General features: G+C 39.1%; 1 protein-coding gene across 14 annotated transcripts in view; it reads left to right on the top strand.

The window, feature by feature from the left end:
• szt2 (SZT2 subunit of KICSTOR complex) overlaps positions 1-25,109 on the top strand; it is a 103,448-nt gene that overhangs the window by 66,646 nt on the left and 11,693 nt on the right. For 5 of the 14 annotated variants that reach the window (XM_034313328.2, XM_034313333.2, XM_026913895.3 and 2 more), the window contains 12 exons: positions 794-921; positions 2,425-2,472; positions 4,005-4,126; positions 4,893-5,075; positions 11,399-11,663; positions 12,192-12,271; positions 16,305-16,430; positions 17,020-17,213; positions 18,141-18,246; positions 18,686-18,769; positions 18,922-18,996; positions 21,196-21,252. In XM_034313328.2, coding sequence (XP_034169219.2) covers positions 794-921; positions 2,425-2,472; positions 4,005-4,126; positions 4,893-5,075; positions 11,399-11,663; positions 12,192-12,271; positions 16,305-16,430; positions 17,020-17,213; positions 18,141-18,246; positions 18,686-18,769; positions 18,922-18,996; positions 21,196-21,252 — 1,468 coding nt within the window. The remainder of the gene's footprint in view (positions 1-793; positions 922-2,424; positions 2,473-4,004; positions 4,127-4,892; positions 5,076-11,398; positions 11,664-12,191; positions 12,272-16,304; positions 16,431-17,019; positions 17,214-18,140; positions 18,247-18,685; positions 18,770-18,921; positions 18,997-21,195; positions 21,253-25,109) is intronic. The other 9 variants (XM_034313338.2, XM_026913958.3, XM_026913950.3 and 6 more) reach the window with 6 other exon arrangements.

The following is a 25,109-nucleotide window of genomic DNA, read 5'->3' as shown; positions in this document are numbered from 1 at the left end:
TGATAGACTCTCTACTCACAGCCACGTTATAACTGATAAATGCTTACAAAGCATTATGGGTAAAACACACGGCCATTGACAGTATACATTACAATGACTATAGGTGCATATGTCTTGGAAAGGTGGAGCTTGGAATTATGTCATTTTTGACTTCTGTGCATTTGAGTTACAAAGTGGGGAAAAAAACATGGACGCCTCAGTGTTTGTTTTTTGTTTGCAATAAGCTGGACAGCTAACTGTGAACTGCATGATCTGTATTTTCCTCCTCAAAACAGCAAACTGTATAGTCAGAGTTATGGATTTAACAAGCTAATATGTCTGTATGTTGATTGATCTAAAGTAAATACTTGTCTATATACAGCATAACTTATTTAAATGTAAGAAGTGCTACTTTGTTTACTGCTAATGCTGTGCTCAGCCATGTTGATTTGACATCGCTTGCTGAACTTGGAGGAACTCAGAGTTGAGAAGACCATCCCAAGTTCCTGAATAGCAATTTACGAGCTGAGAGGGTGTTTTCTTTGTTTTTTCCTGGTGTGAGAACGGGAATTATGAGTTACGACCTCTTGTTGAATACAGCGTATCAGGATGTCTCAGAATGGATTCTGCTGTGTGCGTTTTAGAATTTGGGATATTTGTTCTTGTAAGAAAACTAGAAGTTTTAAAAACTATACCTAAATTCTAGTGTTTAGGACAGAGACTTAATTTGATTAAAATGAAGCTTTTTAGTGCACACAGGATACTAATTTTCCTTCATAATCTAAGGAGTCATATTTCTTCCTGTCTCATGCAGTACTCCTCAAGGAGACCTCTTTGTCCCTCTGTCACACGTCCATCCTGTCAGTCATCCTCCATCCACCACCAGGAACTTCATCATCATTGGCCGCAATTTCCAGCAGTGGCACTACAGCATGGAGCAAGGTACAAATAAACATCCAGCTTGTCACTTAGTCCCTGAAATTAGAGGGATTTCCCCCAAATCCTGCTTCTCCAACTACTTAATTACACATTTCTCAAATGTCCGGTTGAGGGATGATTATATTTAATTTCCGCCTGTAATTCTAATGTGACCATATAAGGCATGTATGTGGTATGTGGGATCTTGTAATCCTTCAGCTGGCTGTGTGATGATGGGGTTTGCTCTAGTAATCAAGTAATCATGCTCTGTCTCTTCCATTGGGTGATTAGTAAATAATGAAAGGGTTAACTGACTACTCAGCAGGACACATTTGTTCTCAGACATTTGCTGTTGAGCTAAGCTTGCCTGCCTTTGATTTACTGCGCTTTATTTGCTGTTCAAATTTGAACTTACCTTTGAACTTGATTTGAAACTGCTTTCCCTATTTACTATCTGCTTGTGTGGTTTTCACATCTTTTTTTCTTACTAAATGCTCTAGTGTGTGTCCTTTGTGAGTGTGTATGCATTACTTTTTACAGAAACTTTCACTTCCGGCAGCACAGTGCCAGAGCTGGGAATTTTTATTCATAAAACTGCCAGTTCTCAACCAGCAAACTTGGATCCACACTGGTGTAGAGATCCAGCAGCTCACAGTTGTGTAATGTTTATTCTTACAATAATAGCGATGATTTAGCCAGCTATAATCTTAGGGAAATACTATAGTATTAACGTTGAAGGCCTGATTGTAGGAACAGGGTCAACCTTCTAGTGTCAGTGTTCACTTATTGAGAAAGCACACTATGCTCACAGGGCTCTTTGTGGCCTCAAAATATGAACAGAAAACTAATGTCCATAAGTCAGGTATAGTTGCATACATATGTATTTTAACAGTAAGGACTATTTAAAGTTCTGTTTATTAAATGAGTTTATCACCAGCCATATAAACATGGATTTATATTAATTGGCAGCATGTACATCAGCTGCCAATTAACTGTGTAGTGAGGTATGACCTTTTTCGACCCCTTTATGTTATGACTCATTTCACACAATTCCTCACAATTTACACAATAGTTCCCTTAATATCAGGGGACAATAGAGACTTTTTACAAACAAACCATTAAGAGCAAAATGGTTATGTTCTTTTCTATAATATAATCCTTCATACAGTGATGTCATTGATCTTTTTGACATTTATAAATTTGTTCATCAGAAATATTTTCTGGGGAAAAAATTTAATGTTCGAAGGTTTTGCAGGTTTTTTGAACCAGCACTGGCCCGGTGACACTGGAAAAGTTGCAAGTGTGTGTGTGTGTGTATGCGCGCATGTTTCTGTATGTGCTATGTCCACGTGTTAGTTGTATACTAAGCGAGGATTGGCTGTGTGAGAAAGACACAAGTGAGAATGTTGGCACTTGAGTGAATGTGTGTATGTGTGTGTGTGTGTGTTTATATGTGTGTCTCTGTAACATTAGCAGTGTGTGTAGAGTTGCCATGCAGTGTGTGTGCTTATCTCTGTTTGCCCACAGAAGAGAGTTCAGATGAGGAAAACCCTGCAGTGCTTAGTAGGTTCACACGTAAGTCTGGCACATGTGTAGCGCCAGTGCAGGCATCAACACTGACGCCCTGCCTGGCAAAACACACACACACTCATATACACAGACACACAGCCTACAATAAAACATACATAAAATCAAGATATATGTCTTTATATCTATATACATATAGTCTGATATCAAGAACTGTGTTTATACTATCAGTTATCACTTCTCCAGCCGTATTTCTCCAACATTCTTCTCCATTCTTCACTGATATAAGGGTCCTGACATGGCATATTTGACAGAGTGACATTTCCAAGTGCCTCAGTGGATTTTCTCTAAATGTTAGCTGGTAGTAGGAGAAGACAGAATAAAATACACTGTAATATACTTGTAATCTTCCATCAATATGCAATCGTCCTCATATGTCAGGTGACAGTGAAAAAGACAGAAATATTTAGAAGTGGGCAAAGGTCATGTTAATGGAAGACGACATAAAAACAAGAAATTGTGTACTATATGACCTTAGTCATGAAATTTTAAGTTTAAATCATGTAGTATATGGCCACAGACATACACATACAAGTTTTAATGATGCAACAGCAATTTATGGGTAGGTGTAAGAACTAAAATTGTGTAGTGAAAGATGAAGTCAAGCAAGTACACTTGAACACAAGATGATGAGAATGCATAATAAAAAGCACAGTGTACACTATACCATTTGAATGAAATATTTGATGCCATCTTTTTGGGGGAAAAAAGAAGAATATATGAATAAAATATTTCATAAGTGGCTATTTAAATAATAGGGATGTGATTGAGTTTGATAACTGATGAAATATCACCAGTTGTGTGTAGTGGACTTGGATATAGCACAATATAACACAGTATAATTACAGTACGATATTCTGAGCATATTGTGTAGCCCTGGAATTTAGTGTTTAGATATAAAAAGTAATGGTTAAAGTTAGTGAGAGGTGAAACTCTTGAGCTGAAGTATGACTGTGAGATCAGGGCTGTGTTTCCTCAAGCACACTCTTTGAACGGCGGTGTGTGGGCCTAGGCAGAACTGCTGAGCTCCTTTATGTGGACATTATGAAGATTATTTCTGATTTAATCTCAGCAGTAATAAGCTCTACATATCTTCCTCTCCACAGCATACTGCTCTTTTAATCACACACACTCAGTGCATATGATTGGAGGATTTAGATACAATGGAGTATAGTCATTTATTGTTTTCTTGTTTTCCCTTCTCTTCCCTTCTCTTCTCTCCTCTCCTCTCCTTTTCTTTCCCTCTTTCACTCTGTGCCTTTCACTCTGTCTCTTCTTTGCCTTTTTTGATTTTTTCCCATTCCCTTTCTGTGTATCTGTCTCTGTCCCTCCCTCTTATCTTTTCCTTTTTCTTTTTCTCCTTTCCACCTGTCTCTATTTCTCCCTGAAACTTTTTCTCTCTTTTTCACCTCTTTGTCAATGTATTGTTCCCTTTTTGTCTTCTTCTTCTTCTTCTTCTTCTTCTTCTTTCTCTCTCTCTCTCTCTCTCTCTCTCTCTGTCTCTCACTGTCTCTCTTTAGCTCATAAAGGGCTACAGAGGTTTGAGGCATTGGAGCACAGTGATTGGCTGAGCCCTGGGCAGGCCTGGAAGGGCGTGGCTCCACGCCAGAGGTTCCTGCACATGAGCATAGTGCATAAGAAGGTGAGGGATTATAATAATAATATTTAAGCCAAAAATGTGTTATTTAATAAAGTCACATAATTGTTGATACGGTGAAAATTCCTGTAAGGGCATGAACAGTCAACAGGAAACTCTTCAGGACTGAGGACTTTGCTCTTTCAAGTTGCTCAGTAACATGACGAGCTGCTTTTTTTCCTCTCTAACTCGAGATAGGGAATAACTGCTAATACCTGCTATGATAACATAAGTGCTATGTGACGTAAGCGATAACAGGAACTCGTGGATGTTCCTCAACATAAAATGTAACTATAACCAGTCAAAAAGTATGTTCCATTCTTTTAATAAAGAAGAAATTGTAATCATTGGCAAATTGCTGATTTGGAAGGGAAATAAAACACTTTGGAACATTTTTGCCCCAGTGTTTTATATTTCTGTAACATTCAAAATAAGAACTTTGACCATACATAGTACTCAGGTGAAGTAAGAGCAAAGAAAAGTTAAACCTAATGTAAATGTGTTTTCTTTATTAAAACATATTTTTAAGGCATCAGCTTCACTATTTACAATATGTTGTTACTTTAAGCCCTTTAGATTAGAAAGTATAAGCCCATGAAAACCATAAATAGATTCATACACACCTACACACATAATGTAAAAGGTTGCAGTAGAGGTTTAATAAGTGTTTCATTAAACATATATGTGTTAAAAGGGCTACACTTGTGTTAATACATTGACGTGTAACTCTGTATATTTGTTACACTGTGTTTGTCTCTATCTCTGGCTGTAGCTGAGTGTGTACATTTATAACTGGTCTGTGGATGTCGGTGCATCTCTGAGTCGTGACCTGGTGAGACTGGTGCAGTGGCAGAACGCTCGAGCTCACACCATCAACTGTCTCCTTAGCCAGAAAATGGGGCTCTTTCACCATTACTGCTTCGCTGACCCACCGACACACGAGGACCTGAAACAGGTTGGTGTTCTACACGCTGATAAATAGTATCAATCAAAGAGCTTTTCCAAAAAAAACATGTGTATTAGGGATTAAAAACTGCACAACTGCACCAGTGCATCATGTGTTAAATCCTTGTACAATTAAAATACACTACACTCCTACTTCTGTGTCAGAGTTGACTTAATGGCATTTATGTTAGAACTCATTAAAACACTGCTCTCTTATCTTGTCCACTGTAGCTCTTTATACGTGATGATCAAAGAAGGGCTATGCACATAAAAAAGTGTGTGTGTGTGTGCGCGCGTGTGTGTGACATTGCATATGGAGCCACATTAGTGTATCCTGACACTGAATCCTGGCAGTGCCTGAGGCTGGCTGACATGAGTGTATTAGACAGCTGTCACCTCTGCGGGGGTTTCGCGACTAAAAAGCGTCACACACCAGGAGCTTACCTTTAACACCGCATCCTCACCCAGTGGAGTGTTGTGCCAAGGAGTGTCATTTATTTATTTATTTATTTTTATAAATATTCCTTGAACTTGTTTACGTGACTCAGGAAGGCTGTGCAGGAGTAGACGGGGTGGCATCTGTCACTGTGTCCTTTTTTTTTTTTAATAAATTTTTATTTTTTATCGATTGAGATGTCAGGTGTTGCTGAAGATTGTGCTTCAGATGTCATGGTGTATTTTTATGCTTGTAACCAGAGAGTTGTTATGTTTTGCTGGGAGTTTCATGCTCAAGTCTCTTTCTCTCACACACACACACACACACACACACACACACACACACACATACATCAGTGCTATTTTATGCATGTATACATTGTACAATATGAAGATTATGTGAGTTAGTGTTTTCTGTATGTTAAGATCAAATTTGATTTGCACTAAATAATAACATCTTCCTATAAATGAATTGAGAAGACACTGACTGAAAGCTACCACATGCTTCCTCCAAGACATGTGAACCCACTGCATTTTTTTTTCAAATGCCTTTATGACAGTGGAAATAATATATTCAAACTAGTGTGTCCAAACTTTTTCTGGTAGTGTGTATAAAACAAAAACAGTGTTTCCAGTTATGTTATTATGATAGCTAAAGTGAATGTTAGGTGAATGTTTTGTAGTAAAAGATAAATAATACATTTCAGAGATGATCTGCAGTATGGGCTGGGTATATATTCTCTTATTCTCTTAACTTGGATTTGTCTTTCTCTCTGGAGAAAATCTGAATATCTCCAACTGTTCCCTGTATGGTCTACTTTAATATCCATTCATATCAGTGATTTAGAACCCAGGAGTTAGTACTGATTCTCATCCACTACTTTGCCACTTCTCCATTGATTTGGCAGTGAAACGTGAGCCTTTCATTTAAGTTTTCATTTTTTTCCCCTTATGGACACGTTCATGTTATGTGCAAGTACAGTGGCGACTGTCTGTGCAAATGTGTTTCATGTGTTTGAAGATAAGTGAATGCAGAAGTGTAAACCAGGCATAACACTTGCTGTATTTGCATCATACTAAGTCAAACTTTTCTGAGATTTTTTTCCATGACACAGTCTTGATGCTTTTCAACATGGTGGAATTAAATTGGTGGAATTGCAATAATCCAACAATCTTATAAAAAAAATACACCGAATGGTATGAAGAAGCGAGACTGGGGCTGATTTCGTTCTAGCCCAGACTAGTCCAACCCCCAACCTACCAAACCCCCTACCCCCCACCCCCCAAAAGCCACAACCATGACTACTACCATCCATTTAACTCTGTATCATGGTCATGTTTAGGTCCTATAGGGGAAGTTGTTAAGCTCAGTCATGTCAGACAGAAGATACACACTTAGCCTGGATGCCAGGAGACTATTTTTACTAGACAGTTCTATCAGAAGGTGAAGCTTTATCACCTTGAATGTGTTTGATGTGTTGTGTTTATTGGAGCGTGTGAATTGGATGTAGTGTAGCGTCTGATACACTACTCTGTGGCCTTTGATAGGGAATGCTGACCTAGTTTAGCTCTCTTATCTCTGTCATCCCTCACTGCACTTCCTGTACTGCATCTTCTGTTCTTCACTCCTCTTTTTTATCCTTTCTTTTTGTAACCTGTCCCAGTCAGCTTCCTGTTGATTCTGCTTTGTTTGCTAGGCCTTTGTGTGTCTGTGTGTCTCAGATAGGATCACTCCGTCTCCTCATATGCCACATTTTCTTTCTGTTATTTATCTGTGTTCCTCAGTGCGCCTTCTCCTTTTTTTTTTATCCATTATCCTGTACACACTTGATGTAATGCATGTACTGAGAACAGTTAGATATGTGAAAGCAGTGATCCCTTGGTCCAGCCATTGCCCCTTAATTTATTGCTAGATAATAGCTGGACAGGGTGGACATTGCTTTGATTATTTGCCTCAGACACGTTCAAGAATTTCCATACAGCTTCTGTATAATTTTATGACAACTGCAGTAACGTGTCATCAGTATTTGGTTCCACATATTTATTCCTACTCCTGAACTAGTTAGTGGTGATTGCTCTGCTGCTATAGGCTTGATGAGTTTGCTTTACCCAAAAAAGATCAGTGTTTTTTTTCACTGTTATAATTCTGTACATTAAACATTTTACCATGAAATAGGCAGCAGAATATTTAAATTTTTAGTCAGTAAAGTATATGGATATTGTTGTTTGTGTGGGTATCACACTAGCCTGGTGCGACCAGTGAAAATATGGCAACTGGCAGTAAATTAAAGATAGGAATACCCACTAGTGACCTGTGAATGCAGTGAATTGAGTGGTCAGTGTGAGCACGTGGTAAAAAATTTAAATAATAACATTGAAGACAAATTGGAGGAATTATCAAGTAGTCATCACACAGGAATTTGCGTTGTTATTTTCTTAATGTTGTTGCAGAAAAACAAACAAGCTAACTAGGTAACGTTAGCTGAACCATTCAATTCCCTCAAAAAATCACATCCCACTATCTGGTCTGCTTTAAAGAAAACAGAAACTTGAAGCCCTGACATAACTGCCTGTTTAAGAGCTTAGTTAGAAACTTAGCTACTTTTCAGCATGCTGTTGATGATATCAATTCATCAGTTACGTTCTTTAGCCAATCACTACATGCTGGAAATATAAATAGAAAATAATGTATATTAGTTGTTGATCATTTTATCTGTAGGTTCCAGTTTTCTTAAGAAATATATAATACAGCATGTTGACTTGTTTAAATAACATATGTCTATGAAGTCACTACTGCAGCACTGTGCCTATTTATTTGAACTTTACCATCCAGTTCAACAGGATAAAATAAATACTGATTAAATGTTTGCTCTTGGTCTTGAGGCTGTTGGATTGATTTTTTATGATTCACCCTTCTCTAATCAATTCTGGGGAACTGCCTCTAAAAGAGAAACGAAGTGAATGTTGGACTTTCCACCAAAGTAGGAAAAGCACAGAACTTTCTGAATTATGATTTTTCCTTGCCACTGGTTCCACTTGTTTAATCGTTCTTCCGCTAACGAGTGGCAACAGAAGGCAGAGCCATAGCTGCGGAAAATTTACCCTCATCGCCAATCATCTGTCAGACTCCCAGGAGGAGGTCTTTAGGCATCAGTGCCCCTAATTAGCCCACTACATCGACACATGGGCACTCTGGGGCATCTGTGGTGCCCCCATCCGACTCTCCTCCAAACCCTGTCCCCGCTCAGAAGCCTTTAGGTCACCCTGCAGTGCTTTAGCAACTGTCCCGAACACTAAATTGCCCAGAAATTTCCAAAAAAGTAGCAAGGCATCCCATTAGCAATAAGAGCCTGGAGCTCTCGGTGTTCATGTTTCATTTCAGCCTGAAGTGTATAATCTCCTTTCTAAAGCTTTTCTGTCTTAATTTGGCCATGATGGCTCAAGTTGTCCACTGGTTTGACATCACTGATGCAGTCTTCTTTGTATGTTTAGTCTTCTTTGGCTGATCACTACATGATAGATATCAGCATATCACCACAGTGCCAGCTTAAACCTTTATTACAGGGATCATCAACTGGAAGCAGCAAAGTATTTCAGTGGACTGAACTGAGTACTGTAGCAAATACTGTAGCAGATCCGATAAAGAAGTGCTTTAAACATGAACAGTTGCAGCTTCTGTAGCAAATCCTCTTGAGCAGCTTAACAAATTTATTTATGTGAAAGCTGCTCATCAAATGGGGGATCTCCAGAGCTAGTGAACTGATGGAATGGCTTGTTTAAAGAAAAGTTGACAATGAGAGCATTATGCATTTATTCTCCCTGATCAGAGTGATTGGTGCTAGTCAAAAGTGTTGACATAAAGCACCAGAACAAATCTTAACAATAATTTGGCTTATTCACAGCTATGAACTAATAACTAATTATTATGCATTAATCAAATCAGGCTAGTTGCTTACCCAGACCATAGTAAGCATTTTACTCTACAAATTTTAGTTGAATGCCCCTGTTTTAGTATTTCAAGGTTATAGTTTTAGTTTATACTTAGGTTATTGTTTTAGTTTTCTTGATTTTATTCCATCCCGTGGCATGGTCTGTCTTTTGGATGGACTCTCGGATCTGTGCTGTCTCGGTTGTGAGATCCTTTAACAGTACCATATCTACTTTCTCACAAAATCATGTCACTAGGTGGACTGGCTATGCTAAATTGCCAATAGGTGTGTGTGTGTGTCTGTGTGTCTGTGTGGTACCCTTTGACGTACTGGTGACCTGTCCAGGGTCTGTTCATGCCACATGCCTATTGTTACTGTATATAAATGAATGAATGATTTGCAGTCTATTCCTAATTATTATATACTCTCATATTTATTTAACTTTGAAACCTGTGTGCTGATAGGTGACATGTACAACAACCAAGATCTGTCTTTCTGTCTCTGAAAATGCAAAAGTTCAAAGGAGATCAAAAACTTCCCTGGTCTTTGGCTGCTGAAGGGTTAACAGAGAAAAGCCATGGGTTTCACTGATGCTCTTTGAAAGAGAGACTTCAATCATGGACATGAAAGGGAGAAGCAGTATAGGAAGACTGAAGCAAATATCCCTCTGGGTTTCTCTGGGCTCTCCAGTAAGAGGACAGCTGCACTTTTAAAAGAATCGGATGAATTTGCATTGCTTGTATAGTTCATTCTATTAGGTGACTCATGTGATCACATTTCTTTATTTAAATGTATTTATTCTTCCCTCACTATAGTAGGGTAGCTAGTTGGAGAAGTTTTCAGAATAAACAGGTCTTTGCTCAGAGGTATTGCTGTACAAAAAGAATTAAGATCTACAGATCTGGAACAGCACTCATTCAGCATGTCTGTATCTGGACCAGTAGGTAAAAATACTTGATGTTTACTTGCTGATAATATATCTAACATTGAAACTTACATAGCGGTAATAGCAGAAATTAGCATTATCATAGTGGAAATAAATTGAAAAAACAAAGGAAATTTCTGAAAAGTATAAGCGTTCATATAGCGTTCTTATACCAAGAAAACTGCATTGTAGTTTGATTGCAATTCTGGTGTAAACATGTCAGTAACACTTATCAAACTTACTTAACACTTACCTAACACTTACTAAGTTACTGTAAACTTGAATTATTTACTGCAGTTACATTATTGACTACTTTAACATCATACTACAGTGCTGTTAAATTCTCAAATCTGATTGGCGAGAAGGTGTTCATTAATTTTCTATTAAATTACAGGTTTATATAAATTCTTATATGTTATCATTTCTGCACGTTCACATGGCCTTGTATTGTGGACACTCCACATAAATTAAATTATGTAAATAAATGGATATTTGGCAAAAAAAAAAAAAAAAACTCACACCCCGTCATGTTTTATTCCTTACTTGACAAAGCATTAACAACAGCCTTAATACACCATAAACAGTGTGATGGAAAAAAATAATAAATGCTTGTAATAATAAGTGTTTATTGAAATAAGCCAAATAATGAACATCTGCTCTACCCAATATTTATTCCTTCCATAAGTAAAAAGTAATATTACACTCTGTAATTAATTTATGTTAATTTATTATTTTTAGTCATGGTTTGAATAAACAAGTTAATGCCAGTGCATTTATTTATAATATAAACAAACATCAATTATTACAGGAGTTATTGCTTTATTACTTCGTTAACATTTCTTGTGTTGTATTAATGCTGAAGTTTATGGTTTGTTAATGTTCTGTAGAATCGATTCTGCACAATCATTTCTTTGAGTGAGGTCAAAGAGAAACAAGGCAACATCCTCTTAGTGGGGGTGCTGCCACTGTATTTGTACAGACAGCAGTAAAAGGTGAGCTTTCACACATCATACTTTGCTGCTCTCCTCCTTTCCTCACTCTCAGCAGGAGCCGAACCCCTTCCTCAGCTCCACGATGGAGGCAGACGCCCTGCTGCGGAGTCCTGTACCGCCAGTGTCCAATAAGGATGCAGGTCGTTTGAGTAATTCGGGACGGGGCCTGCCCCATCTGCCCTTTCCTGCTGAGCTCGTGCCCTTTGACGAAGCTCTCAGAGATGTGAGTGCCGGCCGCTTACCAAATCAGGACGGAGCGGATATTGTGGCTCGCCATGGGGCACAGCTGCTGGAGGTGAAGGCGGCAGAACGCAGAGGTGAGACACTGATCTGATACACACACACTAATACACACCTCTCATACGATGTACATTGATGCAGACCTTGGCTGTGTTCACATGAGCAAATGATAAAACAATCATTTTCTGTGGGAGTAAAAAAAAGGCTAATATTTTTATAAATTTATGCAAATCTTTTATGAATTGAAACAACATTCGAGATCATTGCCTGTCTCCAAAAAAATTATATGATACAAGTTCTTTACTATTCTGCCCTTGTTTGTTTCCTATGCAAGTCATTTTCAACAGATTAATGAAATATATATGAGAAGGTTATATATGACCACTATTTTCAGCACAGATAAATAATAGCAACAACCAGAAGTCTAACAGCATTACTAAAGAATTGTGATCAAATATATTTCAAACATTTTTGATAAGACATTGGGGAATAAAATATAAAATTATCTCTCTCTTCCTCCTCCATTTTCATCTTCTCCTACTTTTTTTTTTAAATTATTATTATTATTATTATTTTTATTTTTATTTTTTTATTATTATTTTCAGAGCTGGAAAAGCAGATGAAGATTGAGAACTTGTTTGTGACATGGCAACAGAGATCGGCTCAGTCCAACATGCCCATTTCTGTAAGTGCACTTCTGAGATCACTCACACTTTCTATTTGGTTGAGTGGCTCCTGTGAGTTTCAGGTCTCCAAACCCTCACCTGTCAATCCCACATGTAGCAAAATGCACTTTAGACATTTCATGATGTCAAGAGAAACAGCCAGCTACTAGAGGATTGAAAAGCTGGAAGAGCAGCATGTGTATGTGTGTGTATGTGTGAAACTATTTCTCTATCACACCTTCAGCATATGCAGTTTGCTTTGGTCCTGCAGAGTCTCATTTTGCCCAGACACATACACCTGTCTCTGCTCTCCTAAATACACACAGCCATGTCTCTCCTTCCATCTCACATACACAGCCATACATGCACAGTCATCTATGTGACAGTTTAATGGGACAGCAGTGGCAGCAGTCTGTCAGAGCATGCTACAGAATTATGAGCACAGTTTCTCATGCCGTATGTGTGTGTGTGCAGTGCTTTCCTGTAGGATCAGTACAGCAGTGACAGCTGGGCTTCAATGCACTACACTCTAGGCTTGTTGGCCCCAGGGTTCCTGTCATTCAGCCATTATCCTTCCCCATTTTCCATGCCCGTGGGTCATGAGCGGTGGCGTTACTGAGACAGATCTTACGTTATTACATGCCTCTGTTAGAGCTGTGACACTGACATACGGAATCAGGCTCTGGAACACTATCCATCACCACCTGACTCTTACACACATTTCTGCCACGTCTCATTAACATGACTGACAAGGCTGCACCTTGATCCAGGGTTGATGCTGGGATTGTGCATCAGACCGATGCCCAAACTTGCTTTTGTGGAAGTGCAGGATCTACATTAAAAGGAAAAAGACAGAGTATGTAGGAATGAACCTTGAAAAGTGCATGCTGTTTTCACCCGTCCATGTCTCTCAAACTGTAGTGCAATAGATGAAAGCAGAGTGATGTCACTAAACATTTCCTAGACAAGGAAAACCACACAAATGGATACATCTTGTCCATTTGGAAATGGGAATTGTGTTTGACATACTGCCTGGTCTTTTTCTTTTATAAAATCAGAATTCTTAGCTGTAATTGAAGTCATTAACATGCACACCACATACTGCCTGACTGTAGAAAGTTTCAGGAGAACTGCCAAAGCTACTGCCTTTTAGCCTACTCAGACTTTACTGTTTATGTAACATGTCTAGTTTTTTTTTTTTTTGGCTAGGCAGTAGATTGCCACTAAACAGTGACATTTCTCCCAGTGTTAGCATTTTCAGCTGAATGCTGGAACAGCACCTATGATGGACTAAAAATGTCCATGATCTCTGAGGATAGCAGCTTTTTACTACAACTGATTGACACAGGAAGATGATGTCCCACCTGGCCTGGACATGCTCTCCACTTTCTAGTTTTTACCCGAGTCAGCATATCAACTTTCAATTTGTGAGTCAAGTCGTGGGTGTTCAAGCAGATAAAATACAAAATGTGTCTGGGGTCTCCTGAACAGGGACTGAGAACCACTGCTTCAACTCATCTTACAGCTCTGGGAAAAGATAAGAAGATTTACTTTGATTTCTTTCAGAGCTCATTGTATTTCAATGTGACTGCATTGCCAGAGCCTGTTTAGAGCAAAGATTGATAAAGGTGGTGTAGAAGGGCTATTTCTCCAACTGTACAAAGTCATAGTTGTTTGTCCAGATCTTTCTGTTTCTGTTTGAGACTATTTACCAAGTTGTACTGTGTTAGTAACACTAACATAGTGCTGTAGCTAGTGTGGCTTTAGGGAACCAGTTAGCCTTCTTAAAAAACATCCCTCATTTTCCCTAGTTTAAGAGCTGACCCATTATGCAATCAGATATGGGAGTTCCATTATGCATTGGCAGAAAAACAAAAACAAGTTAGCTGGCTGAAAACATACTCTTTAGTGGTGGAATGGTTCCAAAGCTCTAAGCCATGTCCATTATGTGAGCTTCTTGGATTTTTTTTTTAACCAGACTACTTCCACCTCATGATTTCAGAATGTAATAGGCAAAAAAAAAAAAAAAAAAAGAAAGAAAAAAATAGGGGGTAAAAAAAAAACCCTCTGGAATCATATAGATGTTTAGAGTAATTTACAGTTGTGTGCTTTTGTGATGATTATAAAGACTCCTTGGAAAATATTAATTTATTTTTTGAATGATGTTCAAGCTTTGAAAAGAAAGAGATTTACACCCTCCATCAATCAGTGTCACCTTGAGGCAATCACAATCTTATAATGTAAAAAAAAAAATAATAATAATAATAATTAAATCAAATCCCAAGTAACCCTTAATATGCAAGTTGGTCCATACAAGCTTACATTTATGCTTAGCCAACTGGCAGAGCTCAAAATACTCACTTAATTCCCTGTAGTGTGTAATTAAGTAACACTGGACCTGTCCACTTTAGTTGGCAGTCAGACATTGAAAAGCTGTCTCCACAGGAAAGGTACAAAACCCCTTAGGGACTTTAATAGAGAGGAAACCACTCATGTCTCAGGTCTGATCATTAGTTTCACTCAAAATTGTCCATATTTCAGCAAAAACATGTTCCTAATCCAGATAATGGTTTATCTCATGATGTGATGAGTAAGAAGAACATTTCAGCAGGCCATAACAAATATTAGCATATAGCTAAAACTATGATATCAAGGGATACTCAGAAGCTCCTGCACTAAAAGAAAATGTTAGTCTTTCAGCTTGGTGTGTCAGCGACATATCCAGTACCCATCTGACCAGCAGCTCTGAGAGTGACTGGAATTGAAGAGCCACAATTTATAGCTCATTTTCATAAATTCTCTGCCTTTATACTTCACTGCTGCCCAGTAGGGATGCAGGAGTTTGTCTCTGTATATCTCGCTTCTCCCCTATTTTCAAGTGACCTCTGTTTTTCCGTGTGATAGATGGACACACTAAGCACAAAGACACAAACTAGGCAGACACCAGGACCCTCAACAGAGGTTTTATGGTTGAATTCAAAGAGTGTTTTCTTAAAAATGCTTTCAGGATAGCTTATTTTAGCTACATTAGTAGTGAAGACTTTTTAATATGACAAACTCTCATCAGAAATCCTGTCAGGTTAGCTCTTGTTAGCCAACTAGCTAGCATTATCAATGACTATTAACATTTTTGAAAATCTCCTCAGAACTTTTATCAGTTTATTTTATCTTAGCGGTTAACACGCATTAGCAGTGAAGACTATTAACATTTTTGAATATTTAAAACCTCCTCAGAAATCCTATCAGGTTAGCTTGTGTTAGCCAGGTGGTTAACATCAGCAGTAAACGCTATTAACATTTTAAAATTTGATTTAATCTCTCCTCAGAACTTCTGTCAGGTTAGCTCTTATTAGCTAGCCAGTTAGCATTAGCAGTGAATACTATTAGGATTTTAAAGTCATATTCAAAAATGTTGTTTTTGCTAGTCATCTGGCTAGCATTAGCATTTGAGAATATTAGCCTTTTTAAATAAGACTTTAAAATCCTATTAGAAATTTAGGTTTTGTTAACCAGCTGGCTATCATTAGCGGCCAGGACTAACATTTTTTGAATATGTTATCAGAAATCCTGTTGGGTAAGTTACAATGCATGTTACTGTATGTTTTTATATCTATGTCTTAAATCTTATACTTCAGCTTTATCGTATATCATGGGTTCATACTGAGACTGCTTTTGTAGTGAAAATGGGGGCGTCATTAAATTGTGTTGTGGTTTGAATTTTTGAAAACTGCATACACACGGAGTGAATAAGCAGTAAAAAGTTTAGGTTGGACATTTAAAGTCAGTATTTGTTCCTGTGGAGGCTGGAGTGTTGCCAGCCCAGGCTGTGGCACACCACACTGTCATTTGTCACTTCTATTTGGTGCAAAATGTTCATTTTTAATTTGGGATCTTATGGTGCTACTAAATAATCTAGCACATAGTATGTTCAAAGACTAGAGTGCATGATGTGTGATTTAAGACAGCCTTTTTTCTTTCCTTAATACTTTTCCCAGCACTGTTTGTGTGTGTGTGTGTGTGTGTGTGTGTGTGTGTGTGTGTGTGTGTGTGTAGACTACAGATCTGGATGCTCTGAAGCAGTCGTCTCGGTTGGTTCATTACTGTGCTACTCCTCTGCTCTTTGACCCGCTCTTCAGAAAACAGATTCAAGATGAGCTCAGAGTACAGCCACAAATGAAGGTCTCTCTCTCTCATTTTCTCCCTCTTTCATACCGTCTTTCTTTTTTCCCTCCATGTATTTCAGCAGGGCTGTATAATTAGTTTTGATTTCTCCTGACTGTCGTCATGTTGTACCTCTTACCTCATTGCCTCTCTGATTTTTCTAACTGTATCCCTTTTTTTTTTTTCTTTTCTTTTCTTCTCTTCTTTCGCTCACACTCTCCCATCTTTCTCCATATCTTCCTCCCCCTCTCCTTTATCTCCTTTTGCTTTAATCCTTTTTTTTTGCCTATTTTTATATATTATAATCTTTTTTTTGCCTGTTTTTCTCTTTTGTTTGCTGTCATTATAATTCTTTTACAATCGCTCTCTCAGGATTACTTGATTTCTTTCCCTTGTTGCACTCGTGCTCATTTGCTTATTCCTCACACTCTCCTCCATTTGTCTCATAACCTTTGTTTTATTAGCATGAGTGTTTCTCCACTATTGTGGTAATACATTTCACTAGCAAAATTTATGGTAACAATAAAATTATTGTATAATCTCATCTCTCTTATCTGTGTTTCTCTCTCTCTCTCTTTCTCTCTCTCTGCTTCGTTCTGTCTCTCAGAAGCGCCATCGCTCTAGTGACTCGGCAACTTCAGGTCGAGACCGCAGTCACAGCACAGACTCGGCCGAGCTGCTTCCTGTTCGCTGTAAAGAGGAGCAGGAGATCTGTAGCGCTTTTATGCAGCAGTATGTGCAGTACCTGCAGAGCCTGGGCTTCATTCTAGTGCAGGTCCGACCCCCATCACCTGCACGCAGGTATACACGCACACACACACACACACACACCATGACGAAACACAACACTCTCACTCTGATCTCAATATCACTACCTCAGTATCAATATCAATAACTCACTCACTCTAGTGGTGGAAAGCAGTCTGCTTCATTCCTGTACTCAGTGAGCTTTTAACTAATTTTCTTCTATTGATATAGCATTTTAGAGGAATGAATTTGAGTGAGCAGACTGCATTAAACGCCAAAACTATCACTTGGGATGTGACACTTACTATAAAATATAAAAAATGTCAGTACAGGCAATGCAAATTACAGGAGAGTATATAAAACCTTTCCACAATAGCATAAGTAAGTTGATTTTATTTACAAAAAAATGATATATGTTGCTAAAAGGTTCAAAATGTCAGTCTGCAGTACTCACTGAGAGCTTCGGCCATTTTTAGCAGATCATCATGGGCTTCAGTTGTAAGTTAATTCTCAAGCCTCTTGTAATTTAGAGACCGATAGTTCAGAGGCCACATCTCATTCCGTGAGACTGCTACCACAGAAGCCACACCTCCTTCCCTGAGATTGATAGCATTGCGGTCATGCTTCATTCCCTAAGACTCCCAGCAGAGAGGCGATGGCTCTTTGTGAATATGTATTTGATTAATTAATTAGAGTAGAACTCTAGTTCAGCACATTGTAAAACTTGTCTGCCTTGTGTTCTCCCTCTGAGCTCAGTGACTTTTCCCATAGGCATAATGACTGTGTGTGTGTGCGTGTGTGTGTTTGTGTTTGTGTCTGAAGTGTAGTGAAGGTGGTGACAGTGCAGATGGTGGCTGTGTGAGATTTATTCTGACCAACAGCATGAGGCTTTATTACTCACAGGGTCAACAACACACATTCACAAACCCCCAGTCATCTCTCTTCAACTCTTTGTCTTTCTCTCTCTCACCCTCTTTGAAGTATTGCTCGTGCACGGGCGGCCTTGCTGAGCTCTCTCTCCACGGAGGGCAGGTCCTCATTTTCTTCTTTCTCCTACAACAAGCAGAAGAGTGAAGAAAGTCCAAAGGTACACACACCTGTAGCAGCACAATGGCCTTTAGCATTACACACATCTGTCTCATCACCTTTACAAACACACCGCCCTGTGGCAGATGTTAGTGGAGCGTCCACTAAAGAATAACCAGTCTAAAAAACAGTTTTAAAATAGCCGCTAATCAATTCCCACTAAATCGGTTTGCCATTAAATCACTTTATATATCTATCTTGTACATCTATTACATCTATACATCTATTATTTAATTATTATTCATTTATACTTCATATTTATATTGGTTGATATTTGCTGCTCTTGTGTTTTTTTTGTAGTTGTTATGCTTTATGATGTTACATATTAAAAATTTACCTAATATGCTACAAGCATTTTAAATTACACATGTCCTTGAAATTTTGCTGTGATATTAAGTTTGAATTTTGCTGTGATATTAAGATATGAGTGTGTGTTTCAGCAGAGCAGTGGATCAGGCACTACGGCATACCACCTGCAGAGAGCACTACCTGGTGGCATCATGTTGATGGAACTGGCCTTTCAAGTATGTTCTTCACACACTTCTGCCCAGCTGTGACAAAACAGTGTTTGAGGATTGGTGGCTTAAAATGTTTTATGGAAGAAAGTAATTGATTTTTTGTGGAATTGTGGTGATCAGAGTTGTCATAGTGTGAGATAAATCTCTCTCTCTTACAGGGATTTTACTTCTGTGTGAAGCAGTATGCATTGGAGTGCTCACGGATTCCCATGGGCCAGACAGTTAATTCCCAGGTAATTCTGAATTGTTGTGGTAGCGAAAGAGTGTGTATGTATTGTCTCTGTGTGTTCTTATTGTCGTCTCTATCTTTTTTTTTAATTTTTTAATTCCCCTCAGATCAGGCCATTAATATCAGGAGCTTCTACTAGCTCTGCTAGCCAAGGGTCACTAGTCATCACATGATCTCTCTTGCTCTCTCTCTATTTTCCTATTCTGTCTCTACTTCTCTCTCTCTTGTCCTTCTATGGTGTGTTAGCTTTGGAGTGGGTCCAGCTCAGCTCTAGATGAGGACTAATTAAGTGTAAGTGTTTGTAAATGGCTGCCTTGTTTACCAAGCATCTCCAGATGTCACTCAGTGGGAGGTGCCATACAATCGCAGCTGCTCAAAGTAAACAATTAAGTCGTTACAGTGTGCGATTGTTTTGCGTTCTTCTCCAGAGCTGGAGTGACTGAAAGAAAAGCCTCGGTGTGTTTTGGGTCAGCATATTCAGGTCTATTGGGCACAGTGGGCTACTGGAGCGATGAACCAGATGCTGAAACGAATTAATGGGGCAATAATTATCAGTATTAGTAATAATTAGTAATTTAGAATATTTGCTTTGTTAGTTCTGTGTAATTTATATCAATGTACTCAAAAAAAAAAATCATTCGGCAAAGTGCAGTAATGCACACTAACGCATTAGTTATCAGTGACAGCAGTAATTACAGAAGATGCCAGTTATTTTAATACCACAAAAATCTCTCTTTTTTTAGTGTGTGTTACTGTTTTCAGTGTTAAGGGTGAAATTAAGTTTCAGTTGTGTTTATGTAATACTGTATTTTCTGGTCTATAATGTGATTTTGCCTTCTAGCATGTACTGTGACATGAAGTGAAGCATTTGCATTAGTTTAATGTTGCGATCTGACTAAATATGAACATTAAAACTGATTAATGCATACTGTTAAATAATCATAATGCTTGTAAACAACAAAATACTGTAGCAAAAAGGACAATGCTCTCCACTAAGCACATTGAGCTGCATGATGACTTTATTTCTAAGAGGTGGCATGGCTTCAGAGGTGGTCTTCACCCATCTGGGTTGGTGATTGTTGCCTAATGGGGAGACCTAATTAGCAGGTGAAAATTGGCTCCCTCTTAATAAATAAGAACTGACCATTATAAGGGACTTCTGTGTATTATAAGTGACAGATTTTCAGCTTCATGGTTTGAGGTGTGGTTAGGTACTGTGTAACTAACACAAGGGTAACTAACACATAAATTAGAATTTATTTCATCCTGCCAGAGACTGCAAAGAAAAGCAGAAGCCATACTTTGCTTTCATATCACATAAGCCACAGAAGGAGATAACTAACTTTGAAGAAAGTCACAAGAAGGCAATATCATAATTTCATCAGAATATCTAATGTTTTCGATTTGTACAGTAATCTTTCACTCATATTACCTAGATATTACAGTTCACATAAAAATCAGTGAAAAGGCAAACCATAAAACTGTGCAAATGAGCAGAACATCAACAGCACCAACAAAACTGGTAAAATTGTAAATGAAAATATAAAACTTTTCAGCAATTTAGCAGACTAATGCATGTGAGTTGGAAAAATCACAGCAATCTCTCACAGAGCTCTTTTCTACATGATAAGGCTCATTTGGCCAAATAGTTTAGGAAACTCGTATTTTGATAAATAAAAGTAGAACATGGATAGAGTTTGGTTCAGTTAGTGAATTGCTAGAATATCATTAACGGCAGACCTTTTAAAAGAATCACTCTTGCCCTTCAGTATCGACCTGAATATACAAATATCTTTTCATAGATTTTCTCCCTTTGAAATGTGCTTTTCTTGTAGCACATTTAAAGTGTGGATGTCATTTTTATTGCTACAGTAAAATATTATAACTATCAAACCAGTGCATAATCAAAGCCTTGGCTAACGTAGTGAGTAAATAAGTGGAGTTCACTGAAAGTTTCACAACATGCTTCCTATTAGATGTTCAGAGTCCTTTTACCCTCAGAGTAGTGCAGAAAACACTGTGACAACATTGTGTGTGTGTGTGTGTGGTTCTGTGAATGTGAAATGTAACTTCTCTACGTGTTTCATTGCTTCTTGTTGGTCTTTGTGTACTATGTGCCCTTTCTCTTGAGTGTTTCTGTACACTGTGTGTATCTGTGTGAGTATGTGTGTGTACGTCCCATCTCATCCTCTCTTTCCATCAGGAGCCATCCCCTCGTAGCAAGCCGTTCCCCGAGGCCTCCTCAGACTCAGACTCTGTGGTATGTCCCAGAATCCTCAGGCTTGTGCCCTCACACCAATCAGGCTTTAGTTCTTTCCCCCCTCATTCTCCTTGCGCCTGCAGCCTCGCCCCTTTCCCCCATTTGCGATTTTCAAAGAAAATGGGATGACTTCTGTTCATTTCCTGCGACTGTCTGTTGCACGACTCTGCCATTTCAGGTTTCACTTCGCTCATGTTTTCTCATTGATGTCATCTGGGAGACGGGATGGGATTCTCCTAGGGCACCGTGTGGCTTTATTTTCTGCAGACAAAACAAATAAAACCTCCTAACCAACATTTCTGTTTCCTGCTAAACTCGTTATATATGACAGCTTGCATATGTAAATGCTGCTTGGTCCTGATTCAGATGTTGCTATTGTTGTTTGACTAAAAAGAGAAACAAAAAGAGCTTATTAATCATAATATCTGTTTATAGCCTTGTGAAGGAGGATCAGTGTGCTCTGAATTGGAGCTGTATGGCCAAAAGTATATGGACACCTGACCATCACACCCATATGTGGTTCATCCCCAAACTTTTGCCACAAAGTTGGAAGCACACAATTGTCTAGGATGTCTTTGTATGCTGTAGCATTACAATTTCCCTTCACTGGAACTAAGAGGCCCAAACCTGATCCAGCATGACATTGCCCCAGTGTACAAGGTGAGGTCCATGAAGACATGGTGTGCCAAGGTTGGAGTGGAAGAATTCGAGTGGCCTACACAGAGCCCTGACCTCAACCCCACTGAACACCTTTGAGATGAATTGGAATGCTGACTGTGCGCCAGGCCTCCTCATCTAACATCAGTACCTGACCTCACTAATGCTCTTGTGACTGAATGGCCACAGCTATGCACCAAAATCTAGTAGAAAGCCTTCCCAGAAGAGTGGAGGTTATTATAACAGCAAAGGGGACTGAATCTGGAATGGAATGTTCAAAAAGCACATATGAGTGTGATGGTCAGGTGTCTACAAACTTTTGGCCATATTGTGTATGTATGGAAATAGGATGATGATGAAAATGTTTTTTTATAAAGGCTACTCACTTTTAGTTTTACCTAGCATTTTTATTTTACCTTCTGGCCTGTGTACATATCTTAGCAAATCATTTATCCATTACAGTTTGGCAACTGACACAGCATGAAAACTTCAATCCTGTTTTAAAGCCGAGTGGGAAGGCGCACTTTTCTTTTGAGCGGAGAAAGATGATGTCAGTTCAGATTTTAATGGAAAAGCTGTAGCATATGATATCGCTGTTTTTATAAAGTGCATGATTTTTACTTGACCATAACATTACTTGCTAAAACAGGAAAGTAGCTTCCTTAGTTGTTGGTGTGCCATCATTGTCTTCATTGTCAGACTCGTTGTGCAGCAGTGGTCTGCACACTTGGAGGAAAGTGCTATCTGCCCTCTTCTGCACACTTGGTGCCCATCATTGACTCGTTTTGCTGTAAGTGACAGGAGAAATATAGTATGAGCAATTTTGCTTTCTTGGCTCCCAGCCATTGATGGCTGAGACATTGTCAGGATTCCAACTCGTGATCTCTGGACGATAGGATGAATGCCACTCAAGAGCCTTACAGTCCAGTTGTTCGAGTGCCAATTATTCTTTATACCTGGCTGTAACATGTTTGCACCTCATCAGCCTAGTGAAAATTGGTGTCTGCATAGCTGGACATAACAGAGTGCTAGAGTCTGTAATATTAATATAGTTATATTGGGGATTTAGCAAATACTACAGACCAGCATGCTGTGGTGCTCTGCTGAAACTGATAGCTTAAAATGATAGAAGACAGTTTGGTCATAGTATGTATCTATAGGCACCTCTGCTATAGATAAATAAAGTATCAGTATAGTCCAGTGACAGGTGAATAACATTGATTATCTTGTTACAGTGGCACCTGTCAAGGGGTGGGATATATTAGGCAGCAAGTGAACAATGAGTTTTTGAAGTTGATGTGTTGGAAGCAGGAAAAATGGGCAAGCATAAGGATCTGAGAAACTTTGACAAGGGCCAAATTGTGATGGCTAGATGACTGGGTCAGAGCATCTCCAAAACAGCAGGTCTTGTGGGGTGTTCCCTGTATGCAGTGATTATTACCTACCAAAAGCATTCCAAGGAAGGACAACCGGTGAACCAGCGACAGGGTCATGGGCGCCCAAGGCTCATTGAGTCGTGTGTGGAGCGAAGGATAGCCCGTCTGGTCCACTCCCACAGAAGAGATACTGTAGCAAGTCAAGTCAAGTCAAGTGGAGTTTATTGTCATGTCAACCATATACAGCCAGTTAGTACATAGTGAAACGAAACAACGTTTCTCCAGGACCAAGGTGCTACATAAGACAAAAACAGAACAACACAGAACTACAATAGACTACATAAATTTATACATAAAGTGCACAAGTGCAAACATGTGCAGACAGCACAAGACAATACAATGACGACTGGGATAGACAGTGCAGCGCTGACTTTTCAGCACAAGTTGCTGAAAAAGTTAATACTGGCTACAATAGAAAGGTGTCAGAACACACAGTGCCTCGCCGCTTGCTGCATATGGGGCTGCGTAGCTGCAGACTGGTCAGAGTGCCCATGCTGACCCTGTCCACCACCGAAAGTACCTACAACGGGCACGTAAGCATCAGAGCTGGACCACATAGCAATGAAAGAAGGTGGCCTGGTCTGATGAATCACGTTTTCTTTTACATCATGTGGACGGCTATTTGTGTGTGCGTTGGTTAACTGGGGAAAAGATGCACTATGGGAAGAAGGCAAGTCGGCGGAGGCAGTGTGATGCTCTGGGCAATGTTCTGCTGGGAAACCTTGGGTCCTGGAATTCATGTGGATGTTACTTTGACACGTACCACCTTCCTAAACATTGTTGCAGACCAAGTACACCCCTTCATGGCAACAGTATTCTCTAATGGCAGTGGCCTCTTTCAGCAGGATAATGCGCCCTGCCACACTGCAAAAATATTTCAGGAATGGTTTGAGGAACATGACAAAGAGTTCAAGGTGTTGACTTGGCCTCCAAATTCCCCAGATCTCAGTCCGATCTAGCATCTGTGGGATGTGCTGGACGAACCAGTCCGATCCATGGAGGCCCCGCCTCATAGCTTACACGACTTAAAGGATCTGCTGCTAACGTCTTGGTGCCAGACACCACAGCACACCTTCAGAGGTCTTGTGGAGTCCATGCCTCAACGGGTCAGAGTTGTTTTGGTGGCACAAGGGGGACCTACACAATATTAGGCAGGTAGTTTTAATGTTATGGCTGATCGGTGTAAAGTGCTTTATTTAATATTTGTTAGCTTATTAACTGGGCTAGCTTTATATTACAGATTGGGATAACTACGAGAAAGATAACATTTGTCTGGTTTGGAAAATTTGGAAGGAATACAGGAGAATGTGTTTTCTTTCTTTTTTTCAGCTTACTGTAAATGGTGAACGATACACACTGACCCTAAGTGCTACCACTTTTCTAATTCTGTTATTCTTCGCTTAATGGCAGGACATGAGCAGTTAACTTTTCTATCTGGCCACAAAAGAAGCAGATTCAGGAAGTAAAAACACAAAAAAAATGCTTCACTGCGCTGTTTCTATGGATGTGACAACCGTGAAGCATGTGTGTGGGTGATCAGGGGTTTCAGTTTAACTACCTTCCAAATGTTTCACTGGTATTGGTAAGTCAATGAAAGTTGAACAGTCTCAGCCATTCAGGCATTCAGATTAACTTTAAATGCTTACTTACACAAGCAGATGAGAAACATTGTTATCCTTCATTAGTATTCTATCTGAAGTGGGTAAGAAGTGGACCACCAGTTGGATTATGAAAACTGCCCTCAAACATGTGCACACGCGCACA

This window comes from Pangasianodon hypophthalmus, chromosome 2, assembly GCF_027358585.1.
Source record: "Pangasianodon hypophthalmus isolate fPanHyp1 chromosome 2, fPanHyp1.pri, whole genome shotgun sequence".
In the NCBI taxonomy this organism is placed as follows: domain Eukaryota; kingdom Metazoa; phylum Chordata; class Actinopteri; order Siluriformes; family Pangasiidae; genus Pangasianodon; species Pangasianodon hypophthalmus.
This window is presented reverse-complemented; position numbering and strand designations above follow the sequence as displayed.